Source organism: Salvelinus sp. IW2-2015, linkage group LG1, assembly GCF_002910315.2.
Source record: "Salvelinus sp. IW2-2015 linkage group LG1, ASM291031v2, whole genome shotgun sequence".
Classification (NCBI taxonomy): domain Eukaryota; kingdom Metazoa; phylum Chordata; class Actinopteri; order Salmoniformes; family Salmonidae; genus Salvelinus; species Salvelinus sp. IW2-2015.
The window spans coordinates 42,348,406-42,361,934 of NC_036838.1; the positions used below are offsets into that span (position 1 = coordinate 42,348,406).

At 42.2% G+C, this 13,529-nt stretch overlaps 1 protein-coding gene across 1 annotated transcript; it reads left to right on the plus strand.

The window, feature by feature from the left end:
* The first annotated feature begins 3,733 nt into the window (after positions 1-3,733).
* On the plus strand, positions 3,734-11,778 carry LOC111967834 (heterochromatin protein 1-binding protein 3). The gene is made up of 12 exons (XM_023993240.2): positions 3,734-3,846; positions 4,378-4,453; positions 4,733-4,940; positions 5,035-5,194; positions 8,687-8,830; positions 9,004-9,075; positions 9,365-9,519; positions 9,787-9,877; positions 9,997-10,156; positions 10,306-10,417; positions 10,698-10,865; positions 10,960-11,778. Exons 2-12 carry the CDS (start codon positions 4,387-4,389, stop codon positions 11,441-11,443), a joined length of 1,821 nt encoding a protein of 606 aa, XP_023849008.1. The 5' UTR covers positions 3,734-3,846; positions 4,378-4,386; the 3' UTR covers positions 11,444-11,778.
* The last annotated feature ends 1,751 nt before the right edge of the window (positions 11,779-13,529 follow it).

The following is a 13,529-nucleotide window of genomic DNA, read 5'->3' on the forward strand; positions in this document are numbered from 1 at the left end:
GGGTGCGTCACTTGACTGGGTTGAGTCACTGACGTGATCTTCCTGTCTGGGTTGGTGCCCCCCCTTGGGYTGTGCCGTGGCGGAGATCTTTGTGGGCTATACTCAGCCTTGTCTCAGGATGGTAAGTTGGTGGTTGAAGWTATCCCTCAAATGGTGTGGGGGCTGTGCTTTGGCAAAGTGGGCAGGGTTATATCCTGCCTGTTTGGCTCTGTCCGGGGGTATCATCGGATGGGGCCACAGTGTCTCCTGACCACTCCTGTCTCAGCCTCCAGTATTTATGCTGCAGTAGTTTGTGTCGTGGGGCTAGGGTCAGTCTGTTATATCTGGAGTACTTCTCCTGTCTTATCCGGTGTCCTGTGTGAATTTAAGTATGCTCTCTCTAGTTCTCTTCTTTCTTTCTCTCTCTCGGAGGACCTGAGCCCTAGTAACATGCCTCAGGACTACCTGGCATGATGACTCCTTGCTGTCCCCAGTTCACCTGGCCGTGCTGCTGCTCCAGTTTCAACTGTTCTGCCTGCGGCTATGGAACCCTGACCTGTTCACCGGACGTGCTACCTGTCCCAGACCTGCTGTTTTCAACTCTCTAGAGACAGCAGGAGCGGTAGAGATACACTTAATGATCGGCTATGAAAAGCCAACTGACATTTACTCCTGAGGTGCTGACTTGTTACACCCTCGACAACTACTGTGATTATTATTATTTGACCATGCTGGTCATTAATGAACATTTGAACATCTTGGTCATGTTCTGTTATAATCTCCACCCGGCACAGCCAGAAGAGGACTGGCCATCCCTCATAGCCTGGTTCCTCTCTAGGTTTCTTCCTAGGTTCTGGCCTTTCTRGGGAGTTTTTCCTAGCCACCGTGCTTCTACACCTGCATTGCTTGATGTTTGTGGTTTTAGGCTGGGTTTCTGTACAGCACTTTGAGATATCAGCTGATGTAAGAAGGGCTATATAAATACATTTGATTTGATAGTGAAGGAGTAACTTTGACGGTGTGCACATGCACAGTTCGGCACGAGATGACCCGTTGATGTGTTTCTACCCTTGAGTTTAGCTAACCAACGTCGCCATGACATTGACTAATAATAAAGCGTCAGCATGCGTCATTCATTTCTAACCAACAAGTTTGATTACATACTCCCTTAAATGAMCTTCACTTGAAATACAAGATAAAAGCTGCAATAGTATTGTTTGTCAATTTCGAGACGCCGTAGCTCGTATGCGCTTCCTCAAAATAGTCAGAATTAACGCAAAATAACTCAAGAAATCTATCATGGATTTTTACATTTTTGCCAAGGAGATCTAATAGTCTAAATTTACATGAGGACGAGTCCTTTCGTTAAATGACAATGGGCACTTCATGGAARAATCCCTCTAGTGTTGACCAATCGCAGACGTGGGGACGTAGACTTCGGCTACCGACGTCGGCTTTTCTCAAACATTTTGTGTGCCCCAACAGCCGAAAAAACACTTTCTGTAGTCCAAAACGAACAAAAACGTCATAATGTTGTCATTATATATGCACGAACTGTTTCGTCTGGGAAGCATGCAGATCTTCATACTGTACTCCGTGGTGAAATAAGTACCCAATTGTCATACAAGAGTAGAAGTAAAGATACCTTAATAGAATATGACTCAAGTGAAAGTCACCCAGTAAAATAATACTTATTTTGAGTTAAAGTCAAAGTATTTGGTTTTAAATATACCTAAGTATCAAAAGTAATTGTAATTGATCAAATGTACTTTTTTTAAATATCAAAAGTATAAATCATTTCAAATTCCTTATTATGCAAACCAGATGGCACAATTTATTTGTATTGCTCCTGAGTGGTGCAGCGGTCTAAGGCACTGCATCTCAGTGCAAGTGGCGTCACTATAGTACCTAGTTCGAATCTAGGCTGTGTCACATTCGGCCGTGATTGGGAGTCCCATAGGGCRGCGCACAATTGGCCCAGCGTCGGTGGGGTAGGCCGTCATTGTAAATAAGATTTGGTTCTTAACTGACTTGCCTAGTTAAATAAAGGTTAAAGAAAAAAATTGATAGCCAGGGGCACACTCCAAACACAATTTACAAAGGAAGCATTTGTGTTTAGGTTGTCCACCAGATCAGAGGCAGCACAGATGACCAGTGATGTTCTCTTGATAAGTGTGTGAGTTGGTCCATTTTCTGTCCTGCTAAGCATTCAAAATGTAGTACTTTTGGGTGTCAGGGGAAAAATGTGTGGAGTATTTTCTTTCGGAATGTAGTGGAGTAAAAGTTGTCAAAAATATAAATGGTAAAATACAGATACCCCCCCAAAAACTACTTAAGTAGTACTTTAAGGTATTTTTACTTAGGTACTTTACAGTACTGACTGTACTGGCTTGCCCTTACCAAGGAAGAATGACTGCCCCCTCCCATTGAAGCCACTGAAGTTCAAGGGTGGTACTGTAGGCATTGTTAGAAGAAAACATGATTCCCCATTTTATAGTGAATAGAAAAATGGAAATCTTCGTGGTCAATATTTGTGTAAATAAAACATTTTTCGATGACAATCATGGACCAATAATACCCTCTAATCGCACACAGAAGAAGTAATAAGGATAATTTAGTTGCTAATGGAATCCTGCAGTACTCCGGTCGGGCTTCAACTTGAGTTACTCAATGAGAGGGAGCAGCACTGAGCTAGCCTGCAAAGTCACTTCCTGGGGTAKCTCAAACTAGGCATGATATATGCTGCGTTCAAAACAACTGGGAACTMTGAAATTTCAGACTAAAGTGCGTTCAAAACAACTCGGAAATTTCTGACTTCAGTACTTTCAAGACAAACAAAAATGAGTTCCGACTGAGGAAATCGTTTTCAACGGTCATCCAACTCGGGAACTCGAGCCTCTTTCCGACTTGAAGACCATTGACGTCATGATTTGACCTCGTATATTTCAGAGTTCCTAGTTGTCTTGAACGCACCATGTCATCTCTGAGACAATCTTCACAGATTCATGTGTTAATTGTCCTAACCTGCTACACTAATTCTCTTAACTAATGTAGCAGGTTATCTTAACCTGCTATGTAAACATTAAGCTGAMTCACAGTGCACCTGGCAATGGCCGGTCTAACCAATAATGGAGCGCTGATGTCACTACAGACACCTGTCGCTGTTGATCCACCAACTGATGTTRGGGCTCACGAGTGGTGCAGCRGTCTAAGGCATTGTATCGCCGTGATAGAGGCGTCACTACCGACCCTGGTTCAATTCCGGGCTGTATCACAACCGGCCGTGATCGGGAGTCCTAGAGGGCGGCGCACAAATGGCCCAGCGTCTTCCGGGTTAGGGGAGAGGTTTGGTAGGCCGTCATTGTAAATAAGAATTTGTTTCTTAACTGACCTGCCTGGTTAAATACATTTTAAAAAATGTACACCCATAGCTGTTGATCCCGATTCACCCACTTATTTTGCAAGCCCACTTTCAGACAAACTCCCAAGTATGCAGTTACCCATACTTGTTTTAACCGACTTAATTTGGCTTCAATGCCTATTGAGTCTTCACATAGGAATGAACGGTGTCACGAGGTCGATGGCTTTGTCCAGTCATTTACCCGAACCTTAACCCCTAACCATAACCCTTACCTTAACAGTTTTGTAAATGTTATGTTCAATGGGGTGACGTCATAGTTGGACGTCCCAAGGATTCTACATAGCAAGAACCAACAAAGAACACACCCAACGTGACACCACACCCACGAGGTTGCTACGTGTACGTTCAAGGGGGAGGGGCACGTAAGTAAAAAAAAAAAAAAAAAAAAACGAAGGAAAGAAGAGCGAAGCAATTTTTATTTCAACATCTTTATAGAAAGTCTAAAGGTAAGAATATAAACAATTGTTCATGGTTAGTCCCTGCAAAAAGCGTTCTACAGTAGACCTCTTGCAAAAATGCATGCGCCGTTTTCTTATTTACCAATGCAACTTCGGTGCATTTACCATCAGCTCTATGCAGCGCCATTACGGTGTGGGGTGGCCTAAATCAATGGACAAAATGGCCATATTTGAATTTTTACTGGAAGACGTGCATCTTCACCGATATTAATTTTTGATAACTATTTACACGCCCCCACCATTCCAAAACATTATAGAAAAGTGCACACTCCTTGTGGTTTTATCGATGTTTGACGATAATGTACTTTGCAAAGAGCAGTATCTTGCATTTGATGTATGAGGCCATGATTGACGTTTCTTCGCACATACAGAAGCAGTGGGTGACTGCATGACGTTACCATTGGGTGATGCTAAGTTGCTTTAGATCCAATAACTTTATTGTGATCGGTAATGCATAATTTATCTGTCAGTACTGAGGAAATGTTTATATTTATAATTTTGCATCTCTATGGTCAACAGTTTGGAGTCATGCCTATACGTCGTGCAGCTGGGACTCCACCCCAGGAGACACCCCCCTCGGCAGCACCAGATGGAGGTGAGTTCAAGACCCTCGTCATGAACAGGAACTATGCTTTGGGATTCAGATTGSTACCCAGCATTGACAGGCTATGAGTGAATAGTCACCACTTCACAGGACCTGATTGGAATTCTGTTGAATCTAGGTCTTGCCCCCTATTAGTGGTTATTTTAGGAAAGCGTGGAATCAGACATTGTTCAGAGTTCTTGTTGTTGAGTGGCATGTAAATAAAGTTTTACATCTACTTGCTGAATTTACATATTCACTCTTGCTTCCTCCTTCCACATTTCTCTTCAGAGCCTGATGCCAGCTCTGAGGAATCTGCCTCTGTTGAGGAGGAGCAGGAGGTAGCACCCGCAGCCCCAGTAGCCAAGAAGGGGGAGGGTCAAGGAGAAGGTGAGGGCACAGGTGAACGAGACCCAAAAGAGAATGGTGAGAAACCTGATGAATCGMCTGGAAAGAAGACTGAGGAGAAGAAGGCTGAGGGGGAAGAGGCTGAGAAGGAGTGAGTTGCTTGTGCTCAAACCCTGCAAATGTTGCATTCATATCTATTTCGCTAAATGTTTAATTGAAMATTTTTGTGCTTGCTGTCTCTGCAGAGAGAAAGATGGAGTGAAAGAGAAAGTCAAGAAGCCCATTAAAAGGACCATTCCTGCCTGGGCCACCATGTCTGCCAGCAAACGTGCAACGCTCACTAATAAGAGCACCTCCACCATGCAACCGCCTAGGATGGACGACATACTCATTGAGGCTATTGAGGTCTGTACACAACACACTTATTACTAGGGATGCACAATATATCTGTGAACATATCGGAATAGGCCCATATTAGCTAAAAATGCCAACATCGGTATCGGCCCGATGTCTAGTTTAACGCCGATGTTAAAAAGCGGTGTCAAAGCTACCGTGCATACCTATATTACGTAGGTGCATGACGTAATGACGCCACGTAAAATGTTGCGCTACACGTGCAACACAGCATTCCTAACCTAGCCCACAATGTCTGCTGTGTGGATCGAGCAGGCAACAAGCCAAGCAGTCATTTGAAAGAGTAAGAACATTTCAGCGAGACAACTCAAAGGCGAAATCCATTAAAGCCAAGATAATGGAATTCATAGCCCTTGACAATCAATCGTTCTCTGTCATGGGTGATGTTGGCTTTCGCCAACTGGTCGAGGTACACACTACCAAGTGCGCTATTTTTCAGATGTTGGCCTTCCGGAGTTACACAGTAATAGCATCACTGCTATCAACTTCACGAAATACATACTATGGAACGCCATTTGRGTCTTTGTCTGTCAAAAACGATACAGTAGCACTGTCAAAGCTGTACAAAAAAGTCTGCAAACACCGGCCACAAACAATGTGTTGACAATACCGCGTTGGTAATAAAGCATCATTTGTTCGACCGCAACTTCTGGGGTAGCTAGCTTTAGCTTGGTACCTAGCTAGCACCAATACAACCAGTCTGAAAACAATGACCAGTGGAAACTGCAGTCATATTCATTATTCTTAGCAATGATTTAGGAATCCTTGTGAGTAGTGTATTAGCTAGGTTGCCACTTGTTGTTCGCCTATTGAAATTGAACTTCAATTCATGAAACTAAAGAGCTAGCCAGCTACTTAACCCTGTTGCCCAAAGCTAATGTTATAAGCAGCCAGCTAGCTTCATCTGGCTAGTGAGGCTCGACCTCACCGGGTTATGTTTTGTGAAGCTAGCCACAATAAGGATTAGGCACAATGGTGGAATTTGCAGTTTGCCTTCAAAATAAAAGTATGTCATTGACAGTGATGCAAATTAATACAAATAGTAGAATTATGCTATACCTTTATTTTGAAGGCTAACCGCAAAGTCCACTTGTGGCTAGCTTCACATAGATGGGTCGGACCACCATTAACTTCTAGTTCCTCCAAAGCTGGGACGGGTTTCACCCAGCAGTTAAAAGTGGCTAGCATGCTGCTAGGCGTCCTCAGTAAGATACTAGCATGCTAAATATCGTTAAATCACAAGTCCAAGACACAGATGAAAGATACAGATCTTGTGAATCCAGCATCATTTCTGATTTTTTAAATGTTTTACAGGGAAGACACAATTATGTAAATTATTACTAACCACGATAGCAAAAGACAACTTTTTTTTCTCCACCATTTTTTCCCTGCATGGGCCAGTATCACAATTTCGACTAAATAAAGATGATATATAGCCGACTAACAAGAAACAACTTCATAGAATGACAGTTCTGATAAATATTTATGGGTATAGCATATGTTTTTTTAGAAAAATGTGCATATTTCGAGGTATAAATCAAGTTCTACATTGGCAGCTGCAATCTGAAATAGGGTTGGAAGCAGCGGCGGAATATTACCAGGAGACCAAGTATATGCTCTAGAATACTCATCTAGAAAATTTTGAAATAACCAGGATACAGCAAATGATAGACCAACTCTGTGACTCCAGCCATCATTTTGATTTTTTAATGTTTTACAGGGACACAATAGTGTAATCTATTAGCTAACCACGTTAGGCAAAAGACACCACTTTTTTACCTCACGTTTTTACTCCATAGTAGGCTATCCTTAATTCGACTAAATAAGATATATATAGCCACTAACCAAGAAACAACTTCATAGATGAAGTCTGATAACATATTTATGGTAGCAGATATGTTTTTTTTAGAGAAAATGTTGCTTTTTCAGGTATAATCATAGTTTACCATTGCAGCCACTATCACAAAACTCACCAAGGGCGACTAGAATAACTACAGAGAGCAACGTGTATTACTTAATTACTCATCATAAAATTTCTTAAAAATACCACGCGTACAGCAATTGAAAGACATAGATCTTGTGAATCCAGACAATATTTAGATTTTTAAGTGTTTTACCAGCGAAACACAAATATAAGTTATATTAGCATACCAATGAGCTAACATCACCCAGCATTGATTCAGGCAAAAAGCGCGATACGTTATCACCACCAAAATATTATTTTTTCACTAACTTCTCAGAATTTTCAGATGACAGTCCTGTAACATCATATTAAATGCATATAGAGTTTTGTTGCGAAAATGTGCATATTTAGCATCAAAATCGGTTGTTATGCAATGTATCTGTTCAAAACTGGCATGCATTCTGGCCGGCCCGATCTCTTGGAAGGGCACCTAAGTTTACGATTATTTATCGATTAGATTGACTAAAAAATACAGGTTGGCGAGTAATGAAAGATGCATTAGTTATTAATGCAACGCTGAGTTAGATTTTTAAATTAACGTTACTAGACATACAGTGTGCGTTACAGCCAGACTAGTGCCGCACAATGGCCGACAACTGCGTTTAAATTTTTCCACATAAATACGGATAAATCATAATAGCTCTTACTTTTGGACGAGCTTCCATCAGTATCTTGGGCAAGGTGTCCTTTGTCAAAATAATCGTTGCTTTGTTGGTAAACGTCCTCTTCAACTTCGGAACTAGCAGCTAACATAGCTACGTGGCACACACATGTCCAATCCTCAAAGCGCAATACTACGAAATTCCGAAAATAGCAATATACTGCATAAACTGTATAAATCGGTTTAAAATAACTTCGTTATGATGTTTCTAACACCTATATCGAATTAATACAGACGGATTATCTTAGCCCGATAACGGAGCTTTTGAGCATGCCATTCTGATGTCCTCTTTTGCGCCTTGACGAGCGTCCAAAAGAACGTACATGTCACTCCATGGCGTTTTATAAACTCTGAGAAATACGTAGAGACTCCATTCCTTTCTCATTGGTACGAACATTCGCAGGGGGAAAATAGGCGGGTGCAGTTCATTTCGATCCATAGGGCACACACAGAGCTTTAAACTGATCTGAGAACAGAGACTATTTTTCTGACCTTCGCATGTCCTGTCATGATTTTCGCTGTAGAAAGAGTTCTGGTTCACCCACAGACATAATTCAAACGGTTTTAGAAACTAGAGATTGTTTTCTATCCAATAGTAATAATAATATGCATATTGTACGAGCAAGAATTGAGTATGAGGCAGTTTAATTTGGAGACGATATTTTCCAAAGTGGAAACAGCACCCCCTGTATTGAGAAAAGGTTAATCAAATAAGAACTGTCTTATAAATGTAGGGTTATTTTAGAAAATATCAGTATCGGCCAAAAATGTMATATCGGTGCATCACTACTTATTATGTTGTTATCCCTTACTCCCCACGAATGCTGCACCTGCAACTTATCATATTTCCTCTCTGCAGTCCTGCAAGGAGAAGACTGGGGCCTCAGCCCATTCTGTCATGAAGTACATTGTGAAGAAATACCCTAACCTGGAGTTGGACAAGAGGAAATTTCTTCTCAAGAAGGCTCTCAAGAGGCAGCTGGAGAAGGGCACCATCAAACAGGTGAGAAGTCCTTATCCCTGACCACAGCTGACAGTGAATGAACATGAATTGCAAATGTTAGGTGGCAGCCTATCCTAGTGTTTGACCTGTGTTKTGGTGCCCTATACCCTGTGCGTCTGGTGCTTTATTGGCCTGCATACTCATGTTCCTTTACCTCCTATTCACTYTCACAGCTGAAGGGTAAAGGCCTTTCTGGAAGCTTTACCATTGGGAAGCAGCCCCCTAATAAATCCACTGCTAAAGGGGTAGGTATTTTCAGTCACCTATCTACGAACTTAAACAATAGCAATGTACCATTATGTGATTGTCCCATTTGGCTTTTAGCAGACATAATATTAATAAAATATACGGTGCATACCTATATAATGTAGGTACATATGCCATTTAGCAGACACTTTTATCCAAAGCGACTCAGTCATGCTTGCATACATTTTTTGTATGGGTGGTCCCGGAAACCGAACCAACTATCCTGGCGTTGCAAGTGCCATGCTCTACCAACTGAGTTTGACTGTGATTCTGATGGTTTGGTGCTAGAAGCCGATGGCAGTAGCTCCTGGGTTGAAGGCAGAGACCCTTGGGGATGCTCTGCCCCTGATCATCACACGGCTATGTGAGCCCAAAGAGGCGTCTTACATTCTGATCAAGAAATATGTGGAGCAGCACTTCCCTCAACTCAACGTGGAGCATCGGTAAATACCTTTTTATTGTCATATTTGATTGGGAATGGGTTCAGTGATCGGGTCCTGTTATTCTCTGAGTACGTAAACACATGCTAACTTGACGTTGTGCCTGACATGGTAATGCAAACTTCTGCGCAACCCAAATCTACAGTATGTTTAATGCAGTCTGAAAATAAGGAACCCACTACCTTTTGAACTGTGGGATGTCCATCAAAGTTTTGTAGATTGGTGTGGGTTAAAATAGGGTTCTCAATGCAGTCACCGATTCATTCCTAGGCCGGATATCCTAAAGAGTGGCCTGGTGAGAGCTGTGGACAAGGGTCAACTGGAGCAGATCACTGGAAAAGGTGCCTCTGGAACATTCCAGGTTAGTCTTGTACTAAAGGAATGCACAATTCAGTCTACTCCATAAAGGCCTTTGGCATCTATAATGTTAGATCTTTGCTCTGAGGTGTTTCTCTCAGACTCTCTCTTACCCTCTCACAGCTGAAGCGGGAAGGGGGCAAGTTCCTGCTTAAAGGTGGGCCCCTGGAGGACGCTATCATGACAGCCATCGTGGCCATGAACGAACCCAAGACTTGCAGCACCACCACACTCCGCAAATTCCTTTTAGAGACAAACAAGGACAGCATGGAGTACCGTGTGGGTAAGACCCGTTCCCTTACTCTCCTAACTGAAACACTGCTTTGACAATGTGTGAATACCTACCTGAAACTGCAGGAGCTCTCTCATTAGCTGGGTTGAATCAGAGATGTTAAGATTCTTTATTGACACTGGGCACTTCTCTTCCCTCAGTGAACAGCCTGAAGAGGACACTGCAGAAGTGTAAAATGATGGGCTGGATGGAGCAGATCACTGGGAATGGGCTAAATGGGACCTACCAGCTCTGCTACCCTTACCACCCCAGGTAGAACTCCACTCTAGGAAGATTACACTGAAGTTCATTGCTGCCCTCTGTACATAATTGCACAAATGTGTGCTATACCAGGAGCAGTATTCTCTGTTTAGAAAGATGCTGACTACACTACTAATCATGTCACWTTTCATTCATGTTTACTGAACCTCTGATGTACTGAATATTTCAACAGTCTGGTAGTAATAACAGAAATGCCCGCACTCTTGCAATACCTTTTATTTATTTTTTGGGGCTCAGATTAGACATCAGATTTTCTTTTCTTATTCCACAGCCCAGCCATTCTGTTCCCAGAAAAACAGAAAGTGAAAGAGGAGAAAACGGCAGAGAAGGCTAAACGCAGAAAGATGGTTGACTCGTCTGATGAGGAGGACTCTGATGAGGAGGAAGAGGAGTCGTCTGARGAGGATGAGGAGTCAGATGATGAACCCCCTCCTAAGAGGTGAGTCCAAGGTCAAATTGCTGAAATTCAATGAAAATAGTGGGGTTTCAAATGGTTCACTGCTAACAGTGTATTTGTTCAATACGATCCTTAGGAAAGCTGTGAAGCGGCCACCACCTAAAGCACGTCGCCCTCCCCCCAGCAAGAAGTCACAGCCGGCAAGTCAGTCAAGGGCTAAGGGCAAGAAAAGAGCTGCCCCTGCTAAGAGATCTGCACCCCCAGTCAAGAAACCAGCACCCCAAGCTAAGAAAGCAGCACCACCAGCCAAGAAGTCTGTTCCCCCAGCGAGGAAACCAGTGCCACCAACAAACAAACCAGTGCCCYCGGTTAAGAAACCTGCAGCTGCCAGTAAAGCTGTAGCCTCAAAGAAGACACCCCCACCAGCTAAGGCGGCACCCACACCAGTCAAGAAAGCTGCTCCAGCGAGCAAGCCCAAAACGCCCATTGTCAAAAAGCTGACAAGCAGAGCATCAAAGCGCCCAGCGCCCAAAAAGTCACCACCTGCGAAGAAGGAAGCAGCCAAATCTGCAGTGAAGGCCAAGCCAGCAGCCCGCAAGTCCCTGAGGGAGAGGAAGTGAGCTCACTATTGCCCAGCAGTGGAAGTTTAACTGTAGCTCTGAAGGCTGCAGTGCTCTGCCTCTAGCCATGCTCTCTTTCGCATCATTGTTTTCCCTCTGTTTGGGGCTCTAGAATTCTTCTCTGTAGGATAGGGAGGTGACAGTTATCAGTTCATGTCAATTTACTGTACTTTGAACTGTTACATTTCTGTGAACCCAACTTCTAAACACTATTGTGTAGAAAGTCCTCTTCAAAAACTGTAAAATTGCATAGGTATTGAATTGTGAAATTTCACAATTTCCCTCACACACTTGTGTATATGCAGAGATCTAACATAAAATCAAAGTGACTTGTCTTTTCATTTTAACATTTCATCCCAATCCACTTTCCCATGTTTTAGCTTGACACATTCCTTGTATAAAAATATAGAATTCTCTACATTTAATCTGGAGTAAATTTTCAAATCTTAAAGAATATTGAGATTTATGTAAGTGAATTTGAGAGCATGAGAGCCAACTTTTCATGTAATGAATTATGTTATTTAAATTAACGTTCCTTGATCAGTTGCAGGGCCCATGGTTAAAATACTTAATTTGATTGGAGACTGACATCAGGAAGCAATTTGTCATTGTCGTATTCAGTACTACTGCATAGTATTAGGGAAATATTTTTTTAAAGTTCGTAACTAATCAAAGTTCATTTTATCATATAAAGCTAAAAAAAAAAATACAAAATCGTCTACATTCTGTGTAATAGTGCAAGATTTGAAGAAACTTCATTTTGAAGGTGTGGCTCATGCATACCCTGCATGCGTGAACTCTTTATGTTATGCTTTTTTCCAAGTCGTTATTAAAATGGCTATTTGTACTAAATTCCTTGTTATTCATTCTGTCATGATCTTAAGGAAGGGTACAAACACCAAATACAGCGTCTACTGGTGGATCATAMATTGGAGCAAATGTATACATTGTAGGGTAGTGGCTACAAACTACAAATCAGTAGATGTCAATTTGATTCACTCAAAGTGCTGGATGTTTCAGTTGTGGGTTATTGAAATAGATACACCTAATTTTGCAATTTCAGTTTGCAAATTWGGCCATATCCATATATCCAGACCGCTTATGAATCATTTTGGTGAATGAAGATATTCAAAACATTGTTTACTTATCATGCAAATTGAAACATGTTGATGAACGAGGGGGAAATGAGATGAGAATAACAATTCAGGAACGATGGGTTACCACAGGCCAGGGATACTACCTAGCCGACTAAACGCAACTCCACGATTTGTGTGTATAATCGGCTAGGGTACTACTGAACCAGTAGCTGCAGGTACCCTTGGGTTTGAGGAGTACTACTTAAAATATACTAATTCTCAATGAGTGTACTTTGGGGGGGAATAGTYGACATTGTCATGGAAAGGCTAGAGAAAAGGTTTTCTCCCAAGGGAAATAAACAAAGTTTTTCATGTGTGTCAAAAATGGTCCTCCAGCCAATTTGACACAGCTGTGGGAAGCATCCCTATGGACACTTTCGACTCCTTGTAGAGTCCATGCCCTGACGAATTGAGGCTGTTCTCGGGGCAAGGGGGGGTGCAACTCCATATTAGGAAGGTGTCCTTAATGTTTTGTACATTCAGTGTACACTGTCTCGAAAGAGCCATGTTTCTAGTCACGCCCAAACACACCGGTGAATGGCCAACCCTTTTCTGAATTGAGTTGGGAAATATGCTGCCCTGTGGGCTTCAGGGACCGTGTACGTTTTGTTATCAAAACTGAGAATGGGAAAACTGAATTTGAAAATCAGAAATCAACTTGTTTTCTCATTTATTGTTTAAGAATTTGGCATGGAATAACGGAAAACAAATCAATCAAATATATTACATTTTTTGTTTCTCGTTTTGTTCTTACCCAGAAGTACAGCCCTGCATAGAATATTCAGGATCTTAGTGGGGCGTTTACAGCCTATCTTGGCAGTGTAACGGATGTGAAATGGCTAGCTAGTTAGCGGTGGTCTGCGCTAATAGCGTTTCAATCGGTTACGTCACTCGCTTTGAGACCCTGAAGTAGTGGTTCCCCTTGCTCTGCATGGGCCGCCGCTTTTGTG